Here is a 26160-nt window from a genome sequence, read left to right as displayed (position 1 = left end):
AGAAAAATAAAGGCAGATGTTTTTTAAAGAACATGACCGCTTCCCTCCACCCGCATTATACAAAAGTAATTGGCAAAAATCTCAAAGATTTACAACATAAAGTGCTGGCAAGGGTTTGAAAGAAAGAATAACCTTGAATTTTGCTATCAGAGAACACTAGTAAAGTATTCTCAGTGGGAACTGGCAATAGCTACTAGAACTCAGTATACTTGTGACTGAGCAAGTCCGTTTCCCCAGGCACCCCTATACCACGCACAAGAAGGCAGCTACAGGAATGTTCACTGCACCATGAAGCAAAATATTAAAAAAACTAGAAACAACCTAGGGGTGCCTGGCTGGCTCATTTGGTGGAGCATGTGACTCTTGATCTCGGGATTGTGAGTCGGAGCCCTACACTGGGTGGAGAGATTACTTAAAAACAAAATCTTAAAAAAATTAGAAACAACTTAAATGTTCTTTTTTTTAAGTTACATTTTATCCATTTTGTGGAATACTGTAACACTTTAGGAAAAATCTCTAAGTTACAAATAAAACATACAACATACTGCTTTAACACTATTTCTGTATGTATTGTATGTTCACAGATATGCACCTAAGAGGACATACCCAGATCTGCTGTTACTCCTGGAGAAGGAGGTAAGTTTAGGAAAGTTCTGGCAGAAAAGAAAGATTTTAGCTTTATCAAGAGTGTTCAGGGGCACCTGGCTGGCTCAGTCGGTGAAGCATGCCGACTCTTGATCCTGGGTTCCGAGTCTGAGCCCCCTGTTGGGTACAGAGGTTACTTAAAGAAAAAAAAAAAGCGTTCAAACATTTATAAGAATGTCCTCAGTGCTAGGGCGCCTGGGTGGCTCAGTCGTTAAGCGTCTGCCTTCGGCTCAGGTCATGATCTTGGGGTCCTGGGATTGAGCCCCCGCACTGGGCTCCCTACTCAACGGGGAGTCTGCTTGTCCCCCACCGTCTCCTCTCCGCCCCCCGTCCCCCTGCTCCTGCACTCACAGGCTCTCTCTAATAAATAAAATCTTTAGGAAAAAAATGAATGTCCTCATTGCTGTTTTCATGATTTATAAATACACATATTATTGTACATGTTTTTAACCTGGATTGTAAAAATTTAAAAACATTGGAAGGAAATACACCAAAATGTTAACAGTAGTTATCTCTGCGTAAAGGTGGGGTATTACAAATAATTATAGGTAACTTTTTTTTTTAAGATTTTTATTTATTTTACTGACAGAGACACAGCGAGAGAGGGAACACAAGCAGGGGGAGCGGGAGAGGGAGACGCAGGCTTCCCGCGGAGTAGGGAGCCCGATGCAGGGCTCGATCCCAGGGATCATGACCTGAGCCAAAGGCAGACGCTTAACAACTGAGCCACCCAGGCACCCCTAATTATAGGTAACTTTTATGATATTCTCTATACCTCTGTATTTTCCAAGTTTCCTACAATGGGTAACTTCCTACAATGGGTAATTCATAAACAAGAAAAAGGTTAAGAAATTAATTTTACCTTAAAAACAGGTATTACTGAGTCCTATAATATGCCAACCACTGTGGTTGGGAGTCAAGCAGTCTGGATCAGTGTTAAAGAAGGATGATGATTTGTGGGCATATTAAAAAAAAACAACCTACTGAGATTTTGTTTTTATTTCCTAAATCCAAAAGTAAAACATTCTCAGTGCTCAGTTCTACCTGGCCCCGGGACCCAGAAACATTCCTGAGATCACTCCCAAGGCCTACCAACCCAGATGTCGCAACAACTAGGAAACAGGAAAATTGTTTCCCATACCTGGAGCCCAAGTCTCAGGTCTTGTGAAATTTTCATGGGTACATACCAGGCCCTTATCTAGAAGGGGTACTTTCACTAAGCCCTCACCCTCCACTTCCTCTCGAACAATGGAGCCTAGAGCAGAGCTGAGCAGAAACCTCTCTCGGGCAACCTCCCTAAGCTCCTGATTCAACAGGATGGGGCCAGGAAGTTCAGTTTCTTCCAGAAAGCCTATTCCACTCCTGGACAATTCTAATACCTTTCAACTGCAACAAATGCTTCTTATACTGAACTGAAACATGCCTCAGTCACATCAGAACACAGATTCCAGCACCAGAGACTCTGCCCCCAATAAGCCGTGTAACCTCGTGCGGCCGTATTTAGCATCTAAACATCACCTTCTCTAAGTGGGGATAACCTTCCCAGGCCGCAGGGAGAGCACCTACGGGAAGTACCCAGTCCAGTGCCTGACACACGACAGGCCTCACTTCCTAGCCCTGCCCTTTGGAACCAGATCAAATGAGCCTAGTCACTCTTCCACACTTCCACCTTTCAGATCCTTGAAAACCCTAATCGTGTCTTCAACAGTCTAAGCATCAACACAGCATTTCCTCTGCTACAAAACAACTCCCTAATTTTACACTTGGGTGGGGGTCTCCCATAGTAGCCAGATGCCCACAGATCTGTTTTGGAGTAAATAGCTGTTGGCTGCCACCCTGCTCCGTGCCAACTACTCTGCTAAACCTTGATGTACAAAGCTCAGCCTCCCTAACTGCCCTGAAGATGCAGAGGCCCAGAGACAGGAAGTGGCCTGCCCAAGGTCACACAGCTGGGAACCTACAGAGCCCATGGTCTTCTCATGGTGCTCCAGAAGGTGTCTCCCAGCCTCTGCTCTGGCCCAACAGCCAGGCAGGCTCAGCCCTCAATGGGGGGCTCTTGGTCCCAACCGCTGAACCGAAGTGTCTTTGGTGGAGTCTGGCTCCCGGGTCCTGGTAGTGCCCCCTCCCTTACTGGATGAGATCTAATCTCCAGGGCTCCAAGGGAGTAAGGGAGACTCTGCTGATCCTGCATTTACTGACACAGAACAAATTCTGAAGGAGGAAACATACCCAAAGTGGACCCCACTGGGGAGCCTGGTAAGAAATGAAAAGAAACGAAATAAAACTATGCCAGGCAAGATCACAAAGGTTATCTTATGTCACCTTCCCAACAAGTGTGCCAAGTGGGATTGTTACAGGTCAGTTTGTCCCTTGTACAGAGAGAAAATGGAGACTCAGGCAGATGAGAAAGTAAATTCCACTAAACTGTAAGCCCCCTGAAGGCAGAAAACCTGTCTAGTCACGTTACCATGCATACTCAGAGCCTAGATCAATGTCTGACATACAGAAGTTCAAGAAATATTTGGTGATGAAAAAGATGAAGGCAGAGCCATAATTTGAAACCAAGCCTCTCCATCGTGCTTTCAAATTCACATTTTGAGTGCCTCTAGCAGAGGTGCTGAGCTGGCCGCACCTGTTCTCGGAGGCAAAGCATATGGAAAGGGGATCCACCCTGTGGCATGCTTTGTGCACACCCACTCGAAACTCTGGCCTTCCCAACTGGCCAAGGTCAGACATGTTACTCTCTCTTTCCAAAGGACACCAGTCTTCCCTTGGGACCACTTGTATAGCGAGAACAGTCCAAACCAAAGAGACTGACATCTTCTCAGGCAGGAGGCCAGCCTGACCTTTGGTCCACCCTGTGAGGCACGGCACAGAGCAGCACTGCCTTGGAACCACATGTCGCTGAGCGCCAGAACTTGGAGCAAGCCAAGAAGCAGAAGTGGCTGAGCTCTCCCAATAGCCTGGGCTCCTGGAAGAGGCCTGGTCTCTTGAGGCAGCTGCTTCAGCATGAGACAAAGAAGCCACCAGCCCTACACGGACCTGTCGAGTGCCATTTTGGAAACACTCCAACCCGTGCCAAGTCAAAGAAAGGGCATCCACTCTGGAGCTGGATGGATCTGGCCTACAATCTCAGCTCCCCTAGCCACAGGACCTCAGACAAGATTTTTCACCTCTCTGAGCCTCAGTTTCCTATTCTATAAAAAGGGGGTAAAAGAGCAGAGATTTTTGTGAGGATTGCAAAGAATGTATTGCTTGTAAATGCAGAGAAAAAACCATCTACAATGATAAAACACAAAATTCCTATCAGTGTTTGCCCTTGGGGACTGGAATGGAGAGAAAGAGTTTTTATGAATACACTACATTCTTTAAGGAAAAAAACGTAAGAAAAGCACAGAGCTCATTCTGGATTCCTGACAGGCATTCAATAAATGTAAGCTATTACTCAGTTCTCCTGGGAGGATACGTTGCCTGTGTATTACAGAAAGGACTAAGAGGTGCTGTTTCCCACCATGTCCTCTACCCCCTTCCTCGCTCACAAAGACCAGGGACCCCAGAGCAAGTCCCAGGCACCAGGGCAGCACATCGCCAAACTGAAATGGGACTGAAAAGGTCTCATCTATCCTCTCATGCTGCCCAGGCATGCCGTCCAACCTGTGCGCAGGGGTGGGGGAACGCGTACTTATTTCACCAGCAGGATGACTTCAAGGTCTCCCTAGGGTAAGGCCCCTGGTTCCTCTGACCATGACCCTCAGCAGCCTTCAGGCTCATAGCTGTTAGCTTGGAGCTGCCCGGCTGTTCCCAGCAGGGAAGCCTCAGGAAGGCTCTGGCTTGGTGGGCCACAAGGAATGCCTGTCAGTCAGCACTGTCCTAAGAAAAAGCATCTTCCCACACCTCTGCTGCTTGGAACAATTCTCTCCCACCCCTGGGAGGCGATGCCTGGCACCTCTCCCAAGAATCCAAAGCTAAACAATTCTCTCCCACCAGGAGGCAATGAGCTAGCTTGGTTGCTATGCAACTGGCAGGCACAAAAGGTGATGCAGTCCTTGTCAGAGGCTTGGGAAGGTGGCAGGGAGCTGGGTCTCTCCAAGTCAGCCTCTAAATGGGCTCCAAGGCAGTGCGTATGTGTGTGTGTGTGGGGGGGGGGGGTTCTTCAAGGAATTGCTTGATATATTCACCCACCTGCCTACTTGTCCTTTGCTGCTGCTGTCAGTGGCAGAGACTCCAGGCACACTGTGAACTGCATACAAATCCTGAGCCCTATTCTGGCCCCCGGGGCAAAGCTCTGCACTAACACACTTAGGAAGGACATCTTTTGCAAGCTCAATCAATAGGCTGCCTGTGAGGCTAACCCACAGCTCAGGCAAGGAATAAAGCTGCCTCTGTGGGGACTCACCCCTCTAGCCTCTCCCTCTCAAGTCTGGCTGGTATTTGGGGCAGAAGGCAATCAAGGCCCCAAATAAACATACATCCAAACAGGGCAGGGAGCCAACTGAACTGTGTCCCCTATATCCAGCCAACTCCACAGAGGTCTACTTTCTACTCTCTACCCTCGGGGAAGTACTCTGGGGCAACAGTTTGGTAGAGTGGCAAAAACCCTGGGTTCTGCAATCAAACAAATCTGCATTCAAAACCTGGCCCTGCTGCGTGCTAGCTGTGACCTCAGACAAGCCATTTAGCCTCTCTGGTTCTCAGGCTAATGATACCTACTTCTTAGGGGTGTTGTGAAGGGTAAATGAGGCAGTCTTTGTAAAATAAGACCTAGTTCAGTGACTGTTATCTCTAATGGCAGTGATGGTGTGGCACAGACTAAAAAACACGTCCCCAGGACACCCAAGTTCCACGATGGCCCAGCATACCCATTCCCTCCTTGCTTCAGCCCAGGGTGTTGTATAGTTAAGAAGTGACTTCCGTCTCGCCAGCGTATAAGCTCTTCCACAGGCAGGGCCCTTGTCTTAAACCAGCTCTACAGCTCTCTCAATGAACAATAAGAACAACACAAATGTCCAGCAGAAGGTGAAGGAATCCAGCTACGCAGCACCGAGGTGTGGGGGATTAGAGGGGCTTCTGAGACCTCTTTGGTTCCTCCTGCAACTGGCCCCAGAATTCAAGCTCCCAATCAGAAGCTGTCCCAGTCTCTGCAGGATGGAAGCAGAAATACTCCCACTGGGCCCAACTTCCCCCAGGACCCAGACTTTGATGATGAAAATACTACAAATGTGGGGCACCTGGGTGGCTCAGTGGGTTAAGCATCTGACTTTGGCTCAGGTCATGATCTCGGGGTCCTGGGATCGAGCCCCACACTGGGCTCCCTGCTCAGCGGAGAGTCTGCTTCTCCCTCTCCCTCTGCCCTGCCCCCACCCCACTCATGCTCCCACACTTGCTCTTGCTCTCAAATAAGTAAATAAAATCTTTATTTTTTTTTTTAAGATTTTCTTTATTTATTTGACAGAAAGAGACACAGCAAGAGAAGGAACACAAGCAGGGGGAGTGGGAGAGGGAGAAGCAGGCTTCCCGCTGAGCAGGGAGCCCGATGAGGGGCTCGATCCCAGGACCCAGGGATCATGACCTGAGCCCAAGGCAGACGCTTAACGACTGAGCCACCCAGGCGCCCCGTTAATAAAATCTTTTAAAAAAAATACTACAAATGTAATTCTAAAGCTCATTTTCCCAATGTTGCCCTTCAACTTAGAGAATAAAATCAGGAAGCCAACAGATTCATTTCTGCCTCTTCTCCCAACTCTTACAGCAGCACCTGAAAGGTTTTCCAGAACTACTACATACCCGAAGTCCATGGAGATTAAGGGAGGAACAAGCAGTTTCCCTAGAGCCAGGCTTTTTTTTTTTTTTTTTTTAAGATTTTATCTATTTATTTGTCAGAGAGAGAGAGAGAGCACGCGCACACAAGCAGGGGGAGCAGCAGGAAGAGGGAGAAGCAGGCTTCCTGCTGAGCAAGGAGCCCAACCTGAGCCAAAGGCAGATGCTTAATGAGCCAATCTTTTTTAAACATGAGAGCTCGGGGCGTCATTCACCAAGGGCCTGTACCTGCACCAGATCTGCCCTGGGTACTTTACACACACAGTCCTACTTAATACTCACAACTAGCCTGGGAGGCAGAAGGTACTAAGCCCATCTTACAGATGAGGACACTGAGGCTCTAGAATGTTAACTATGTTGTCCATGGCCTCACAGCAAAGGCAGAATTCCAGACCCGGCTCCAAAACTGGTGCCCTTTCCTTTGATCCAAGTTTTGCAGAATGAACCCAAGAAAAGCATTACTCATGCCTTTTGGGACCCCCAAAATAAAGAAGAGCATCTACAGGTTCATTCAGAAATAATGGAAAAAAATCTGCCCCTATTCTCAATGTTAGAAAGGGCCTATTCCTTAAAAAAAAAAAACAAAACAAAAAACCTTTTAAAGGGCCTATTCCTACAATAACATTAAAAACTATTCACAAATTTTTACAGCGTATTAGAGCTTAAAGAACTTTTCAAATATTATTAGCCTTCAGAACCCTTAATGGGAGGGTAGCAATTAATAGTCCTGTTTTGCCAATGTGTAACCTGAGGGCCACAGAGGGCTGAAACCTTGCTTGAAGCCACAGATCGGGATAAGGATAGCTAAGTCCAAGGCAGAGGAAGTCTCTCTCAGGGTCCTGTTATTCTTTGTGCTTTTTAAAGAATGCAAGCAGCCTTCCCGTAGTCCCTCCCGTCCTGCATACTGAGAGGCCCAAGGCCTACCACTGCCTTTCCAGGTACAGGAAAAACCAAGTGTGTCAAACAAAGCTGGAGCCAAGGAAGACAGACCGCTCAAGCATCAACACTCACTTGAAGTACTGACCAGATGGCCCTCTGGGAGGCACCAGGTACCAGAAAAAGGCCACAGACAGAAAAGACCAGGGCTCATTTCGGAAATGATGTTCATACTCAAGTGAGGGACCCCTGGGTAAGACACCTGACCCCATCCAGCTTCCTCACCTATGAAATACAGGTACTTGTTGAGAGTTGATGCAAGAATCAAGAATTTATGAACAAACTCTGGCCATGTTACAAGTACTATGCAAAACACATTAACTATCGAATTCAAGTTCACCCATCCCTCAGTTGCTTAGGCCACAAACCTAGGAGTCATCCTTAATTATTCCCTATCCCTCACACTCCACGTCCAACCTGTCTGCCTCCAAAATATCTCCACTACCAGGACCCTAGTCCCAGACACCATCACCACTCCCTGGATGATTCCAACAGCCCCCCACTGGTCTCGCTACCTCCTCATTTGTCCCACTGTGGTTCATCATCCATGCAGCAACCCGAATGATTTTCTTCAACCATAAATCAGATCCTGTCACTCCCTGGCTTAAAACCTTCCAGTGGGGGGGCTGGGGGACAAAACCTTCCAGGGAATTTTCATTCCACTTGGGGTAAACCCAAGCCTACATAACCTTGGCCCCCACCTCTTGCTCAGACTTTCCTCTCAACCCTCAGCCACCCTGGCCTTATTTTTTCTTTTTTTAAAGATATCATTTTTAAGAGGTGCCCACATGGCTCAGTTGGTTAAGTGTCTGCCTTCGGCTCAGGTCATGATCCCAGGGTCCCAGGATCGAGCCCCACATCAGGCTCCCTGCTCAGCGGGGAGCCTGCTTCTCCCTCTCCCTCCCACTCCCCTGCTTGTGCATTCTCTCTCTCTCTGTCAAGTAAATAAAATATTTGGGGGAAAAAAAAGATTTTATTTTAAAGTAATCTCTCCACCCAGCATGGGGCTTGAACCCACAACCCTGAGATCAAGAGTTACACACTCCACCAACTAAACCAGCGGGGCTTTATTTCTTATCTTCAACACACTAAGCTCACACCTACATCAGGTGCTTTGCACATGCTGCTCCTACTTGAAATCTCTCCTCCCAAAACATTGAAGGGCTGGGGTGCCTGGGTGGCTCAGTCGGTTAAGTGTCTACCTTCAGCTCAGGTCATGATCTCGGGGTCCTGGGATTGAGCCCCATGGTGGGCTCCCTGCTCAGTGGGGAGTCTACTTCTCCCTCTCCCTCTGCCCCTTCCCCCACCTGCTCGTGCTCTCTCTCAAATAAATAAAAATATTAAAAAAAAAAATACTGAAGGGCTGCTTTCTTATCAATTAAGTATATCTCCGCTTCTGAACGGCCGTCCCCAACCACCCCAGTTAAAGCCATGTCACGTCCCCACACTTACCCTCTCTACCACAGGATCCTACTTTACCTTCCTCATAGCACTTAGTAGCTACAATGTTGTCTACTTGTTTATTTTGTTTGCCCAGAACTACAATATAAGATCCACTATTCTTGTTTACTGTTGCAGTCGCAGGGTCTAGAACAGTGTTAGGCGTATAGTAAAGCATTCAATGAACATTTTGGAAACAGCTAGCTCAAACGGCAACAATGTGCTCCCCTAGTGCTCAAGATGAGGACTCTACTCCCTCTGCCCAAATTTTAGATTGGAAGTTTGTTTACTCATCCATTCAATCATTCATTCATTTACTCAACTCCAGTCAACAGCTGACTATAGGATACCCGAGACGGTACAGTGACGTGCAACCAGAATGACCCGTTTCCTAATTCCCAAGGTGGTGGTGGTTGTTGCTTTAACATGGCACTTCACAGAGAACTTAACTTCTGCCAAATTTGTCAGACTCCTTTGTACTTAAAGGCCGTCTCGGATTTACATGTGAGGTTACAGGACTTCCCCAAGGTCACATGAGAACTCAGCAACCCAGTACCTCAAGGCAAAACCAAAGACCTAAGAAACATATTTGCAAGTGCCCAACCCCTTTTATCTACCATCCAGAGTCATGTGCACACAAATAAAAAATAAATACCAAAGAGAAAATGGAACTTTTCAAAATGTTGACTACCATTTTTTTCACTGTTTCTAACCTTACAAGCTGATGGCAGGCACTGTTAAACAGTGGAACACTTTCAACTTAAGGAGATCTGTTCTCAGGTTATGAAGCATTAACTGTACCCTGGGTGATAGGCTCAGTCTTGACGCCAAAGAGAAGCAGTATAGTGCAGGTGCTAGGACCTCAGACTCCGGAACCAAAAAGGTACAGATTCAAATCACACCTGCTAATGACTAGTGACAAGGCCCTAGGCAAGTTTATTTCATGTTACTTAATTTAATTATACTTAACTATACAGCACTTACGAGGTATAGGCAGGGTTCTAAATAGTTTGCAACTGTAATACAATAATTAGATAGCCCAGATGTACTATCATTATCTGTATCTTACAGGTGAGGGACGAGGCAGAGAGAGGTCAAGTAATCTTCCCAGTCACAGCTAGGGAATATTAGAGTCAGCTTTCAAGTCAAGATAGTGTTATGCCAGAATCCAGGTTCTTAACCCTCATGTGTTTCTTCTCTAATCCTGTGTGTCTATTAGAGCCACTAGGTCTGCCTTACCTCACAGGATCATGTGGGATTACTGGCACACAGCCAGGTAAATGTTAGCTACTCTTCATGGCAGTAGTAATTGTCATCATTCTATTACTGACCTTCACCTTGGGTCCAGCCAAGGGTAGAAGAAAAATATTTTGGCTGAGAAAGACTTCCAAGGCCCTCTGCAGTAAAACACATTAGAATATAGTACAAATTACACAAGAATGGGAACTGTCTGCTTTGCTCATCATTGTATTCGAAGCGAGTGGTGATTATTCAATAAATATGCAGTGAAGGAGGTAGGAATAAACTGAACGCATGGACAGGGTTCTGCAGCCATGACAACTAAGGTAGTACCATCACTTCTCAAATCTAGCTAAACACAAAGGAGATAAATTTACAAGGTTCTCAGGGCACAGTGTTAGCTGGCCATTACTTAAGACAGCCTGGCTATTGGGAGGCAATGTGGTATACTGCTATTCATTCATCTTAACTGAATGAACAAACAAGGATACCTGGATCTTAATCCTCACTCTGCTACTGGAAGTCACCCAGGCTCCCAAGGTCTTATATTATCCATCTATAAAAAAGGAAGTTGGACTACACGATGATCATAAACAAATATATTCCATTTTCTTATCACTTCATAACAATCTGAATGGAAGCCTATTACCAAGTACTCAATAAGCATTTATCAATGAAGATCATCCCAAACTGACAGATGAGGAAACTAGAATTCAAAAGTAATTTGCTCAAGGTCACAGGGTCAGCAAAGAATATGAACTATGGCCCAGATCTCTTTCTGTACTAGTCTAACACTAATGCTTTCCAAAACCCTTTTTCAGTTCAAAAATACTGTAATATTAGTCCTCTCTTCCAAGATCACTAAATCTGTAATCATTTAACATCAAATAATATTGCCTGACTTCACTACACCATGGAACAGCAGGATCAGGAAAAAACAACTACCTTTCTTTGTACATCATTAACCTAGAAAATCAAGAATTCTAAAGAGACGGGCACCTGGGTGGCTCAGTCACTAAGTGTCTGCCTTGAGGCTCAGGTCATGATCCCAGTGTCCTGGGATTGAGCCCCGCATCGGGCTCCCTGCTCTGCGGGAAGCCTGCTTCTCCCTCTCCCACTCCCCCTGCTTGTGTTCCCTCTCTCGCCGTGTCTCTGTCAAATAAATAAATAAAATCTTTAAAAAAAAATGAAATCATTTGTCTTAAATACTTACGATCTCTCAATTCTGGGCAAAGATAAAGGGTTTGCCCTAATTATCTCTTTAGAATTTTTTTTTTTTAAGATTTTATTTATTTATTTGACAAAGAGAGGCACAGCGAGAGAGGGAACACAAGCTGGGGGAGTGGGAGAGGGAGAAGCAGGCTTCCCGCCAAGCAGGGAGCCGGATGCGGGGCTCGATCCCAGGACTCTGGGATCACGACCTGAGCGGAAGGCAGATGCTCAGTGACTGAGCCACCCAGGCGCCCCGATTTCATTTTAAACCCTATGATCTAAATTTAAGCAATGTGATTAAAAAAACAAAACAAACCCCTAGTAACACAATGCTTCCTGAGAGTATAGCACATAACTTCTTTAATTTTATAATCAAAGCTGTGCCACTTGATTCAAAACAGATTCACAAAGTTAAATGTAAAGGTTGTTAGAGAATGTCTCCTTTATTGCTTGCTTTATTAACAAAATACATGCTTGGGGCGCCTGGGGGGCTCAGCAGGTTAAGCGACTGCCTTCCGCTCGGGTCATGATCTCAGGATCCTGGGATCTAGCCCGGCGTCTGACGCCCCTCGTCTGATGCCCCTCGGGCTCCCTGCTTAACTTCTCCCTCTCCCACTCCCCCTGCTTGTGTTCCCTCTCTCGCTGTCTGTCAAATAAATAAATAAAATCTTAAAAACAAACAAATACATGCTTGACATTGAAATTTTACATATAAAACCTCCCTAGTGTTGTTAAGTTAGGAGTGAAGAAAACCATCCGGCAGTCACAGTCAATTTAATAGATGGTTCATAACAGGAGAGTCAAGGTCAAACTGTTGAGTCTCTTTATCCTCCCACCTAGTAATTGAAAAGCAACTGAGCTCAAAATACTCTATACTAGTACTCTCACAAATACAAATGTCAGCTCAAGGATCACACTCTGGCTCACAGAAGACAGACTGACATGAACAAGAACAAAAGGGTAAGTAGTGCAGATGCTCCGGCCACATCACCTCGGTGACACTCAGGAGAGCACAAACTTTCACCTACTTTCTAGCAGTTTTGTCACCTATCCAATGAGAATGATTATATGAATAATCAAATGATATGATGAGGAATTAGAACAGTCTTGCAATCTTGCAAAGATGAGAGACTACTGTTATCGTTACTATTTCCTATGTCTGGGCCAGGAAAGTCCCCTTGCATTCTTGGCTATATGTTCCACAGGATCCTTTTAAATTGGAACAGGGTACTAATATCTTCTACAGTCTCCAGGCCTGGCAATCGTAGATGCACCTGGCTAGCAGGACTCTGCTGCCGAGAGATGAGAAATGAGGCCTTCAGACTCTGGGCCTAGCGGGCTCCACAATGACCGCGCCCCCTCAGTCACCTTGTCCTCACCTTGAGGAACGGAAAGACACCCTACAAGAGGAGAGTGCAGTCCTCAGAAAGGGGTGCCTCCACTCTTCACCTGACAGCCACTGCTTAGACCTACGCTTCCCACGGGGCGGGGACAGGACCGGGAGAGCCGAGCCGGGACGCCTTGACCTCGGGCGCGGGAGGAGCCGGCACCGGCGCTAGGCCCGCGGTCCGGACAGGTACACGAAAAGTCGGTGGGAGGTCGGGCCCGCCTCGCCTTGCCTCACCCACAGCCGCAGGCACAGTAGGAGGCACCCCGCCCTCATGAACCCAGAGGGCCCTGAACTCGCTCACCTGCAGCCGGGTCACCAGTAGGCTGTAAGGCGCCATTTTGTGCACTGACAAAGATGAGGTCGCGTGAAAATGACGTGAACCACTGCGCATTTAAAGCTTTGGGGCAGAGGCGGGGCCTAAAGAGAAACGCATAACGGTGAAGGCGGAGCCTCCGTTGAGGGGCCAGATCCCGGCGAGCGCAGTGGGCGGGGCTTCTGTGTTAGAAACGGACGCCTGAAAGGAAAAGAGCTGCATAAAAACACTTGCGGAACTAAATACCGCACACATAAATGTGTTATCGAAGGGCAAGTTTCAGTTGTCTCTTCCATCCAAATCTGGGAAAGGCATTTTTTTAATGACTTCCATGCATCTGCCAGGACCTGGCTCCCAAGCCACGACGGACACTCCTACTTTTTAACTTGAGGTTTTGATCACGCGAGAGCGAGCCAGAGCGAGCGAGAGCGAACCGGTCTTGATGAAGCCTGGAGGACCAATCACAGCGACCGGGAGGCTGGAAAATGGAGGCTAAAGGTCGGGCGGAAGTTCTTTAAGCTTCCGGTGGCCGGCTAGCGTTTGGACTATGGCTAAACATCATCCGGATTTGATCTTTTGCCGCAAGCAGGCTGGTGTTGGTGAGGCAGCTTTCTGCTCCCAGCTGTCTGGGTGGGGATGGTGTTAGGAGCTGGGGGGTCAGAGGCTCCCATCTCATCCTTAGGGTTTTGCCTCGGAGGCGCCACGTTTCCCGCCTCACGGTTGGCAGCATGGGAGCGCGCGGGTTTGTGGGCTCTGATGGAAAGAGGGCGGGGGCGCGCGTGCTGGGAGCCAGAGGCGGGCGGCCGAAGTGAGGTCCGGGGAAGCTCAGATTGCCCAGGACCTGGGAGCGGCCTCAGAAGGGTGTGGGTTGGCTTTGCACGGAAGCTTACGAGGAAGGTAAGACGGATCAGAGCCCTTAAGGCTCACTGCAGTCCCTGCTGTGTCGCCACCCCAAACTCGAGGATCTTCGTCAAAACCAATTCTAACTGTACTCTTTACCATCTTTGATCTTGCAGCCATCGGAAGACTGTGTGAAAAATGTGAGTGGAACACGCCCTCCCGAACACCCCACTCCTTCCCCTCACAAGTTTGTGTAAAGCCAGCAAACGGGCATTTCCAGCAGTAACACAAAGAGGGTTTTGAGTAGATGTGCCTGGAAGTATGTGAACATTGAGTACTAGGCTGCAACCAAAGCCCTTTCCATCTTCCCGCTCCAACTTGCACATTTTAAACATTATGTTTAGGGGTTTTGTTTGTTTTTAAAGATTTTATTTATTTATTTGTCAGAGAGAGAGAGAGCGCGCACAAGCAGGGGGAGCGGCAGGCAGAGGGAGAAGCAGGCTCCCCGCTGAGCAAGGATCCTGATGCGGGACTTGATTCCAGGAGTCTGGGATCATGACCTGAGCCGAAGGCAGTTGCTTAACCAACTGAGCCACCCAGGCATCCCTGTGTTTACGTTTTGAGAAAATCTCTAGCTTTGGCCAGGAGATGGCCTGACCCCGTCCCCAAAACACACATACACAGTTCTTTGCCAGTAATGATAGAGAGTTCTCGTCTATGAGGCGATGTTCTAACCTCTTTATATATTAGTTGGTTAACTTACACGTTGAAGGGATTGAGATGGACACTGGGTTAGCTGAGTTTTGTGATAACTAAAATAGAGGGTCCTAAAGTCACAATCAGGTGGAGACTACCGTATTTCCCCATAGCAGGAGGAGGGCAGTAGACTTAAGGAGGTACTTGCATGTGGGCATAATTCCATTCTCTCTTCTTCACAGGTGATGGCAAATGTGTGATCTGTGACTCCTACGTGCGTCCCTGCACTCTGGTGCGCATATGCGATGAGTGTAATTATGGCTCTTACCAGGGGCGCTGTGTGATCTGTGGAGGCCCTGGAGTCTCTGATGCCTATTACTGTAAGGAGTGCACCATCCAGGAGAAGGATGTGAGTGTATACTAAGCTTTCCGTCTGATCTTTGCTGCTTTTATTTAGTAACTCTTTGCCAACCACGGCAAACTCCTATGGCCTGTGGAGATTACTATGTTCAGCTAGGCACGTAGGTTATAATTTCCTCAAGTTCTATGAGGTGAGGTGGGTGTAGTCCAATAAAAGGCAGTTATTTTGCATCAAGGGCGAAAATGCAACAGAAGCAAAACTTTGTCAACGTCAGCAATTTGGAGAGCCCTCTCTACTCCTTTGATGTCTCTCTCTGATTATTCTTATTCAGAAACAACATCCTGCACTTTGTGAGTCCTGGCACAGTGCGTAGTATGTAATAGCTACTCAGTCATTTTCTTTACTATCATTAAAGATTGTTTGAGTGGATGTGGTGACAGTTGAATTTGGGACAACTCAAGTTGATTCCCAGTTTGGCTAAAGAATGCCTTTGGTCTGATATTGCAGGATTGTGATTCTGTCTTGTGACATTTTTGCCCCTTGACATCGTGTGGCGGCGGTGGCTATTCAATTCCTTTAGTCAAATGCCAGGATAGAGGGCTTGTAGATCTATAACAAAAGCAAGTTTTACTGTTTTTGTTTAGGTTGGAAGCAGGAACCTTCTTAGGGGGGTGGGGACTATGAATCTGCTTGTTTTCTTCTCCTTATGTATGACACAGTAAAAAGAAGTGTCGGTCGGCTGGGTGGCTCAGTTGGTTAGGCGTCTCCCTTCGGCTCGGGTCCTGGGATCAAGTCCCACATTGGGCTCCTTGCTCGGCAGGAAGCCTGCTTCTCTCTCTGCCTGCTATGCCACTCTTCCTGCTTGTGCTCTCTCTCTGACGAATAAATAAAATCATAAAAAAAGTTTTGTGGTTGTTTTTTTTTTTTTTTAAGATTTTATTTATTTATTTGAGTAAGAGGGAGAAGCAGACTCCCTGCTGAGCAAAGAGCCTGATGTAGGACTCGATCCCAGGACTCTGGGACCATGACCTGAGCCGAAGGCAGACACTTAACCAACTGAGCCACCCAGGCGCACCCCAAAAAAAGTTTTTTTAAGTGTCATGATAGTACCACTAAGCTAATAGAAGGTACCTGGTTACCTAATCTAGGGTAAGGCAAAAGATAACATGAGGGATGCCTGGGTGGCTCAGTAGGTTGAGCAGCTGACTCTTGGTTTCAGCTCAGGTCATGATCTCAGGGTCCTGGGATCAAGCCAGGGTCAGGATCTGTGCTCAGCAGGGAGTCCGCTTGAGGATTCTCTCTCCCCTGCTCCTCCCCCCTCTCACAGGTGTGTGCTCTCTGTCAAATAAATCTTTTGTTTTTAATTCTTTTTTTTTAAGACTGTATTTATTTGACAGAGAGCAAGCATGCAGCAGGGGGAGCTGCAGAGGGAGAGGGAGAAGCAGGTTCCCGGATGAGAGGGAGGGGCTGGATCCTAGGATCCCAGGATCATGACCTGAGCTGAAGGCAGATGCTCAACTGACTGAGCCACCAGGTGCCCCTCAAATAAATCTTAAAAGAAAAAAATGGGGGCACCTGGGTGGCTCAGTCGTTAAGCGACTGCCTTCAGCTAAGGTCATGAACCCAGGGTCCTGGGATCGAGCCCCAAATCAGGCTCCCTGCTCTGCAGGAAGCCTGCTTTCCCTCTCCCACTCCCCCTGTTTGTGTTCCCTCTCACACTGTGTCTCTGTCAAATAAATAAAATTAAAAAAAAAAAATGATACATGATTCTTAATGTTCCCATGTGTGGACTAGTATATAGATGTCATCCTTTATTTTTCACAATAACTTTGTTAAATAGGGATTATTGTTATCCCCATTTTGTTGGGTTTTTTTTTTAAGATTTTATTTATTTGTCAAAGAGCACAAGCGGGGGAGCAGCAGGCAGAGGGAGAAACAGGCTCCCTGCTGAGCAAGGAGCCCAATGTAGGACTCCATCCCAGGACCTTGGGATCATGACCAGACGCTTAACCGACTGAGCCACCCAGGTGTCCCATGTTATCCCCATTTTACAGTCTGTCACCCAGCTAATAAATGGCAAGTGCAGATTGTCTGAGTAAAGCTAGTGGTGTCCCCATTACACCTTGTCATCCTTTCATAAGTTCTTCTGGTAGGATGTGCCCATGTTGAGTAGAAACACCCAGCCTCCTCAGTCTATGTATTTGGAGCCTGTCTAGCCCCAGGAAGTGGGACATTTCAGTTGATGATTTAAACATTATCCTATCCTGAATTCTGATTTGCATTTATCTTTGTGTGTCAAAGCATATCTTTATCTATCTGACCCACCAGCTAGGTTGCACTCCTCTAGAGAAAGGACCTTGGTTTTGCTATTTATTTCTCCTCTTCCTGAGTTCTTGGTATAGTGTGTGGTATGTATGATAAGCATGGTCCACATTTTGGTGCTTCCCCTGTGAGCCATCCATAATGTCTGGTATACAATAAGTATTTTATAATTATTTATAATCTGTAAGCAGTGAAACTATGGGAAGGCAACAGCAATGATGAGAAAAATATGAACAGGTCTTAAACTAGCTACAGAGTCCATAAGGACAACATTTTTTTTAACTTCTACATGGTTGTAGCTAGAGTTCTTGTCTGGAATAAGCTTGTAACCAGAGTGCTTAATAAATGTTAATTACTGTCTGACTTGTCTGCATGTGGTGCGTGAACTGATACTTTGGATCTTTGTGCTTCATTCCGTTCCTGATAATTATTTTAGACATCACTCCGTCTACTTCATACTGTACAGGAATGTTCTGAGGATACTTGAGATGGCATCTAGCTTACATTTACTCAGTAGTTTCCAAGGACCACAAAGCAGTCCAGTGACATGATCCAGCCTCTCAGCCTTACAGATCTTCATGTAGATTAAGTCCCTCAGACCTTTTTCCTAGGCAGAAATCCTCTTGCAACCAAAGCAAGCCCAGTTACTGTACTCCTCTTCCTGCCATTTTCATAATTTATAAGGGAATTAGACCAGTGAATTAAACGGGTGTTCTCACTTAGTTTTTCAGCATCAGGAATACTCAGGAGTCATATCTGTGGGCGCTGCTGCCAGAGGACTCATTCGTAATTTCTTACAGTGCAGCATCATACTGATCTGATATCCCCTTATCCCTCAATTTCTTTATTTCTTTTATTTATATTTTCTTCAGCTCTCCCAACCAGAAGACAAGGGGAATAGCCACTAACATTTATAGAGCTCTTGCTGTGTGCCCCAAACTGCTGAACGTTCTTTTCCAAAAGTTCTTTGTGATACAAACGAGAAAACTAAGGCTTCCAGATGTTAAGCAACTTGGCCCAAGGTCACATGGCTAATCAGTGGCAGATCCAGGACTAGAACCCAAGTTTTCTGACTCCCTGTTTCTCATGTTTTTCATTTCATTATTGCCCCCTAAAGAGAAAGTTAAAATTCAAATTATATTTTCTCTCTAACAAGAAAAATTAAGTTCTAAGGAATAATATTTTATTGGGTGATGATAAATACAAACCATGGTAATATTGAAGATGGTTTCATCACTTTTAAGAATGGGTGGTTAGGGCGCCTGGGTGGCTCAGTCCTTAGGCGCCTGCCTTTGGCTCAGGTCGTGATCCCAGGGCCCTGGGGATTGAGCCCTGCATCGGGTTCCCTGCTCGGAGGGGAGCCTGCTTCTCCCTCTTCCACTCCCCCTGCTTGTGTTCCTTCTCTCGTTTTGTCGCTGTCAAATAAATAAATAAAATCTTAAAAAAAAAAAGAATGGGTGGTCACAGTTAAAGCACTGCCTCAAACCACCTCACTATATTGCTATTCTCAGGGTGGTTAAGGATGTGCCTCTCCCTCTCGCTGTTTTTTTGTTTTTTGGTTTTTTTTAAGATTTTATTTCTTTGACAGAGAGCGACACAGTGAGAGAGGGAACACAAACAGGGGGAGTGGGCGAGGGAGAAGCAGGCCTCCCGCTGAGCAGGGAGCCCGATGTGGGGCTCGATCCCAGGACCCTGGGACCATGACCTGAGCTGAAGGCAGACGCGTAATGACTAAGCCACCCAGGCGCCCTCCCTCTCGCTATTTATATCATTCTCTTTTCCCTGTTTAGTGTACAACAGAGATGTTAGGCTGAAAAAAAAGATATTTGGTACTTTTCAAAATTAATTCATAAGTTTACCTCCTTTACAACTTCTTAAACCATGGGAAAGTTTTGGTTTTTGCCTCTGAGAAGCCTGGGTAGTAAAAACACCAGACTAGAAGGCAGAAAGCCCATGTTCAAGTCTTTGCTGCGAACATGTGGGCAGCTTTAGGGAATTCTCCCCAAAAAGGAAGTAGTATCCCTGTTATTTCATGGATACCATTATTGAGAGCTTAAAGGCCTTTCAGATGGAAAACATGATACTATTGTTAAGGTCCCAATCAATGTACAGTCTGGTTTTCACATTATTGTTACTCACTAAACAGTTGTCAAAAGAATGAACAACATTGGGGTGCCTGGGTGGCTCAGTCATTAAGCGTCTGCCTTCAGCTCAGTTCATGATCCCAAGGTCCTGGGATCGAGCCCCACATCGGGCTCCCTGCTCGGCGGGAAGCCTGCTTGTGTTCCCTCTCTCTCTGTGTCTCTCTCTCAAATAAATAAATAAAATCTTAAAAAAAAAAAGTACGAACAACATTTGGGGTACCTGGCTGGCTCAGTTGGTAAAGCATGTGACTCTTGATCTCAGGGTCTTGAGTTTGAGCTCCATGTTGGTCAGTAGTTTACTTTAAAAAAACAAAACACGGGCACCTGGCTGGCTCAGTCAGTTAAGGGGCTGACTCTTGATTTCAGCTTAGGTCATGATCTCAGTGTCCTGGGATTGAGCCCCATGTCAGGCTCCACCCTCACTGGGGAGTCTGCTTGAGGATTCTCTCTCCCTTTCCCTCTCCCCCTCCACCCTGCTCCTACTCACTCTCCCCTGCAAATAAAGGTTTATTTATTTATTTATTTATTTTTAATTAAAAACAAAAAACAGGCACCTGGCTGGCTCAGTCAGTACAGCATGAGACTCTTGATCTCCGGGTTGTAAATTTGAGCCCCATGTTGGGTATAGAGATTACTTAAAAAAAAAAGGAACAACACATTGAATTTCAATTAATAAAGCAGGCCTTGCCACTAGCACCCATTTCATAATTCTTTGCTATCATTTGTAAGAAAGATGTAGGCCCACTTTCAGTAATTGTCTTTTTCTTTTTTTTTAAGATTTATTTATTTGAGAGAGAGCACAAGCAGGGAGGAGGGGCAGAGGAGAGGGAGTAGCAGACTCCCCACTGAGCAGAGATCCTTAGGCGGGGCACTTGCTGGAGCAAGCAGGAGGAGAGGGAGAGGAGCAGACTCCCCACTGAGCCCAGAGCCCAGTGTAGTCCGGGGCTCAATCCCAAGACTCTGAGATCATGACTTGAGTCAAAATGAGTTGAAGCTTAACCAACTGAGCCACCCACGTGCCCCAACTAATATTTTAAATCCAACACTTACCATTACCAAAACATAACGTAGCAAATGGAAATCTATACAAAACTGAAATGCAGGAAAAAGCAATGAAAAAATTTTTGAGATCAGAAAAACACAATTATTGGGGCACCTGGGTGGCTCAGTAAGTTAGGCGTCTGCCTTCGGCTCAGGTCATGATCCCAGGGTCCTGGGATGGAGCCCCGCCTCAGGATCCCATTCACAGGCATATTCAACAAAAGCTAGCCTGTTCCAGAGAGCACATCCTCATCTCATACAGCATTGGTAGAATTTGGGAACAACAATTAGACCCTTGGGAGATGTGTAGAAAATAAAACGCAGGAGTGTTTAGGCAAGAAAACAGGAAACAGTCTGTGAGAGACAATGCCATAAAAACCAAAGATCTCATAATCCGATACATTGGTTTTCCAACTGTTTTTTTAATATTTTATTTATTTATTTGACAGAGAGCGAGTGCAGGAACACAAGCAGGGGGAGTGGGAGAGAGAGAAGGAGGCTTCCCGCCGAGCAGCAAGCCCAATGCAGGGCTCGATCCCGGGATCATGACCTGAGCCAAAGGCAGACATTTATCGACTGAGCCACCCAGGTGCCCCCCAACTGTTTTTTAATATGTAGAGTCCTATCTTCAGAAAGTGTTTTACAGGGGCACCTGGCTGGCTCAGTCGGTTAAGTGTCTGCCTTCAGCTCAGGTCATGATCCCAGGATTCTGGGATCGAGTCTCACATTAGGCTCTTTGCTCAGCTGGGAGCTTGCTTCTCCCTCTCCTGTTCTCCCTGCTTGTGCACTCTCTCTCTGTCAAATAAAATCAGGAAATCCATTTATTTAAGTATTTATTGATTTGTAATTCTGTAGATAGGTTCTACCACTGTGGTAATTTTATACGTGACTAAAAAGAGATACAAAGAGATTAATAACATCAAAAGTCAGGTGGCCTGACACCACAATCTACCATCTTAACCTAAGCTGTGAGTACAGAGCTGCCCAGTTTGAAGGATGGGTCCTTGTATCACCTGGCACCTCACAGAACTCTGCAGGGCTCTCTACAGTTTGTACACATGGACCTGATCTGGTCCACTTATTTTACAGTTAGGAAATACGAGTCCAAAGAGAAGTGATTTGCCCACAGTCGTGCAAGTCAGTAAGGCACAATAAGCCTAAACAGGCTATCATAGCACAACATTTCATAGCATCTCTAAAGATAAAGAGCTTAGAGCATGGTCGTGTTTGGTATCAGGCCACCTTCACCATAAGAGGCAGGTGCTCCCTCATTTGCCCCAGGACTTTCAATAGAGCTTACACGGCCTGAGTTCACATCGGGAGCTGTTGGTGGGGCTGGGCCCACTCCCTGGCTCCCTCAGCACACTGAACTCCACAGATAGCAGTTCTCAAGGTAATATATACTACATGTTTTTTAGAAAATAATGAAATGTTAGCGTTGGCTTTGTGTGTTTTTAGGGACTTTTGTACGGTGTCGATATTGGCCCCCCAAAAGAGAAATCACCTAAATTAGAAATGAGATGTCTAAGGACTTGATCATTAATTCATTCTAAAGCCCAGTGTCCCAGGGAGCAACCTCCTTTGATAGCAGTGTTTAATAAAACCAGACCTGTGAAGGTTTTCTCTAGTAGCATCTTCCCCAATTTTCCTCCCATCATCCCAGATCAACTGATGTAGTCATTATTTCTGCAGAACACAGCTTCCCAGGGGCTTCACTGAAACCACTCAAGCTCACAAAATGGCCAGGGGAACACGTCATTACAAATCAGTACAGACCTTCAGCAGCCATCTCTAACACAGGAACACTCTTCCCCCAAGACCATGCGTCAAATTAAGTGAATTAATAAGGACACATCAAGCCCAGTTTTCTCTTATGGTATTTAACACGTAAAGTACTATCTCCTAAAGCCTGTAGGGTTTTTTTGCCTTGGTGGTATTCTTCCCTTTCTTGAGATGGTGGAGGAGAGCTAAAGAGCTTGATCTATAGATGATCATTACAGATTTTTTACCTCTCACTTGAAGAAAACCCTTTGGATATCTTAAGAGTTAAATTCTACCTCAGCTATATCATATTTGCAACAGAAGTGGGCCGAGAATCCAACATTCTAAGTGCAGGCCACCCTGTCTAGAGAGTGGACAAGCCCTGGGCACATTCTAGATGCTCAATAAATTCTTGATGATTGACGGAATAGGATAACTGAACGGATAAGGTAAATGGCTAAACCCACTGATCCATAACTTATTTTTGTCTTCAATCCCTCTCAATTCAGGCTCAAAGACTTCTAACAACTTCTCTATCCTGTTTTCCAGAGAGATGGTTGCCCAAAGATTGTCAATTTGGGGAGCTCTAAGACAGATCTCTTCTATGAACGCAAAAAATACGGCTTCAAGAAGAGGTGATTGGTGGGTGGCCTCTTCCTCCCACCCAGTGCGGCAGCTGCCAGAAAAGACGCCTACCACCACCAGCACAAAGGGAGTAGGCACAGGGCACCACCTGAGTGCCTGTTAGTACACGGGCCCCTCTCCACCTTGCCTTTCCTCTTACCCGGAAAAGAAATCTTTCACAGAACACTCTGGCACACCGTAGCAGAGAAAAATAGATAGACTGGTTCATGATTTTTCTTGAATTCAAGAAACAAGCATGTTTTCCAAATTGCTATGTTCTCTCTACACCAAGAGCTTCTGAAACAGGAATAATATCAGCTCGGTCTTCTGTTTGAGGAATTGACTGTGAAGCTACCGCAGTGAGAAACCTGTTCTTGGCAGCTGTCCTTGATGAGACATCTGCAATGTGGTGGGGGGCTCTCTGAACAGTCAGCGTGGGCATTGGAGCTTGTAACACTTAGCAGGTGGTGCCTGTTCATGTTATTTTTCTTCTAAGAACTTGGAATCCCTTTCTGTTGCTGTTGTATTAATAAAGCAGGTGTTTCTTTTCTGGTACTCGGTCACAGTCCCAATTTAAGTTTGACTCTAGGAATTTATTTTAGTCACCCAGGAATTTGTGATTCAGAATAGACGTATTGGGATTCATCAAGCACCTTCTTCTCTTATTATTGCTGGAAGGATTCTAAACCATTGATGCCTTTCATTATAGATAAATCAAGGTTGTTTTTAGAAACTTACTATTTTTTTCTTCCTGTTCAACTTTTTTTTTTTTAAGATTTTATTTATTTATTTGACAGAGCGAGAATAGGAACACAAGCAGGGGGTGTGGGAGAGGGAGAAGCAGGCCTCCCGCTGGGCAGGGAGCCCGATGTGGGGCTCGATCCCAGGACCCTGGGATCATAACCTGAGCCGAAGGCAGATGCCCAACGACTGAGCCACCGAGGCTCCCCTCTTCCTGTTCAACTTTAATTTGAACTGAAGAAATGACTTCCAACCATGGTCACAGGGATGAGACAAAATGTGTTCAAATTGATGAGTTCAGAGAACGGAACTTGGTTGATTCGTTTCACAAAGTGGACATAAATACATTGAGTATATGTTCCCTTTTTTTATTATTTTTAAGTAAATACACAGAATAAGGGCAAATTCAGACGTATCCTTTACCCTAACACAACTATTTACATTTTGCCAGCTAGAGGTGATCAACAGGTTATCCTAAACAATCATAATTTGAGACTTTAGTCAAGTGGTCTTTGACACCGTAGATTTGAAGCAGGTTTTGAGTCCTTAGGAATACAGAGGCTTGGCCCAAGTTACACTGAAATTTAGCAGCAAAGACAAGGAACAAAGATAGTCTTCTGACTACTTATCAGAGCTTTGGTTTGGATCAACAGAACGCTTGATTAATTGGGATATATTGAGGGTCAAAAATTGAATTAAAATATAATCTCTGCCTTCAAGAAATTGAATAATGAAGGCAGCCAGAAACAGTTTAGAATAACCCAGGGAGGATGCACAAAGGAGGTTCTTGGCCTAGGTTGGGGGCACCTCAGGAAGGCCAGTGGAAGGTCATAGCCACAGGGGTAATGATAATCCTTAAAGCCTTCCTGTCTCATCTCCTACCACTCTTCACACTCCAGCCACTGGGGCTCATTTCAGTTCCTCAACTGCTGGTTTCCTTCCTGCTCAGTGCTTTTTACCTATTAAGCTCTCTCTAATGCTCGGTCCCCCTTTTGTCCAGCTGTTACACATCCTTCAGACCTTAGATAATATTGCCTCAAACGATGCCTCTCCTGATCCCCAATCTACGTTCATTCCTCTTGTTGTAATCCCACATAGCACCATAGCATTTTGTTGATAGTGTTTGGTGATTATTGACAGCCCTCCATTAGGCTGGCTCCATGGTGGCAGTAACCAAGTCTGTTTGGCCCAGCAGGTAGCAGCTCCTCAGTATTAAATGAATAATTGAAGTCAAGATGGATAATAAGCTGGGCTTTGAAGGATATATTGGAATCTACAGGCAAAGGGGTGGGTTGGGCAGATAATGACATATGTGTGGGGGAAGCAATCTGAATGGGCAATGTGTTCGGGGAGCTCTCTGAGCAATTCTAAAGTGTGGGTCGGGGATTACGGTGTGTCAAAATTGTAGAGACCAGGTAATTTTCAAATTAGAATTTGTCACTGATCCTATAGTAATTTTAGTTTTAATGTGTACTGTAAGTCAAAATGTTTTGTCTGGATAAAGACAAATCAACTTTTAAAATTTGCTTATTAACCACCCTGGTCCACATAACATCTTGCATTTACAAATAGATCAAAAGCTACTCCTTAGGGGCTCCTGGGTGGCTCAGTCGTTGGGCATCTGCCTTCGGCTCAGGTCATGGTCCTGGGGGTCCTGGGATCAAGCCCCGCATCGGGCTCCCTGCTCAGCTGGAGGCCTGCTTCTCCCTCTCCCACTCCCCCTGCTTGTGTTCCCTCTCTGTCAAAATAAATAAATAAAATCTTTTTAAAAATTTTTAAAAAATTAAAGCTACTCCTTAGTTTCAGCAAAACACCACTTTAACTGTGCTCCATCAGCCTTAGCGAGCATACCTCTGAAGGGTATTGCAACCGAGTTTAAGATGAATGCCCAGATGATTTCAAGGGCATACCCCACCCCCATGCTCCATTGCTGAATGGAGCAAGTTCAACCTCAACCCAGTGAAGTCTGCTGAACTCTGCTCCTCTCTCACCTAGTTTCATAATCCAATTGTTGGTTTGTTTCTTTTCCAAGGCCAAGAGAACAATACAACTAATGAGTTAAGAACACCTGTGATAGGGGCGCCTGGGTGGCTCAGTCGTTAAGCGTCTGCCTTTGGCTCAGGTCATGATCGCAGGGTCCTGGGATCGAGCCCCGCATCGGGCTCCCTGCTCCGCGGGAAGCCTGCTTCTCCCTCTCCCACTCCCCCTGCTTGTGTTCCTTCTCTCGCTGTGTCTCTCTCTGTCAAATAAATAAATAAAATCTTTAAAAAAAAAAAAAGAACACCTGTGATAAAGTGAATGGTCTTGAAGTTCACACTTGATCTTAGCCAAAAGGCCGAGAAGCGATTGGTCTTGAAGTTCAAATCCTTAATTGTCTATTTTGGAATTTCAAGTTCAGTCCTCTTCAGTTTTAAAAATTAGGATAATAATAGTACCAAATTCTCTGCTGTTGGGAAAACATAACTTACAAACTGAATTTTAACCTCTAACACTATACAATTCTGTGGCAAGAATTAGAAAATTATCTCAGCCAACTGTATATGTCTACAAAAAATCAGAATGGTCTTAAGAATTTTAAGTGTTGGGGCGCCTGGGTGGCTCAGTCGTTGGGCGTCTGCCTTCGGCTTAGGTCATGGTC

General features: G+C 45.7%; 2 protein-coding genes across 3 annotated transcripts in view; one reads left to right on the top strand and one right to left on the bottom strand.

Moving 5' to 3' along the window:
* The window catches only part of ACO2 (aconitase 2), a 55369-nt gene extending 42256 nt beyond the window's left edge, over window positions 1-13113 (bottom strand). Inside the window, exon 1 of the mRNA XM_036072630.2 lies at window positions 12981-13113. Coding sequence (XP_035928523.1) covers window positions 12981-13070 — 90 coding nt within the window. The 5' untranslated portion in view covers window positions 13071-13113. The remainder of the gene's footprint in view (window positions 1-12980) is intronic.
* Window positions 13114-13235: 122 nt separating this feature from the next.
* On the top strand, window positions 13236-25803 carry PHF5A (PHD finger protein 5A). Of its 2 annotated transcripts, none has more exons than XM_036072643.2 (4): window positions 13236-13591; window positions 14009-14032; window positions 14771-14937; window positions 25555-25803. In XM_036072643.2, the coding sequence occupies exons 1-4, from the start codon at window positions 13540-13542 to the stop codon at window positions 25582-25584; spliced, it is 273 nt and encodes a 90-aa protein (XP_035928536.1). In that variant the 5' UTR covers window positions 13236-13539; the 3' UTR covers window positions 25585-25803. The 2 variants fall into 2 exon arrangements, with proteins under 2 accessions (XP_035928536.1, XP_035928535.1); XM_036072642.2 differs by lacking the exon at window positions 25555-25803 and adding an exon at window positions 22707-23336 and having other exon boundaries at window positions 13431-13591.
* Window positions 25804-26160: the final 357 nt, after the last annotated feature.

Source organism: Halichoerus grypus, chromosome 6 (genome assembly GCF_964656455.1).
Source record: "Halichoerus grypus chromosome 6, mHalGry1.hap1.1, whole genome shotgun sequence".
Taxonomy (NCBI): Eukaryota; Metazoa; Chordata; class Mammalia; order Carnivora; family Phocidae; genus Halichoerus; species Halichoerus grypus.
Note: the sequence above shows the minus strand (reverse complement) of the source record. Positions and strands in the feature narration are given on the sequence as shown.

Bases quoted from the DNA above. Each gene is read 5' to 3' on its own strand.
- PHF5A (XM_036072642.2), top strand. From the start codon at position 13,540: ATGGCTAAACATCATCCGGATTTGATCTTTTGCCGCAAGCAGGCTGGT. The intron at 13,592-14,008 runs GTGAGGCAGCTT...TTGATCTTGCAG, and splicing joins CCGCAAGCAGGCTGGTGTTG to CCATCGGAAGACTGTGTGAA. The intron at 14,938-22,706 runs GTGAGTGTATAC...CCTGTTTTCCAG, and splicing joins GCACCATCCAGGAGAAGGAT to AGAGATGGTTGCCCAAAGAT.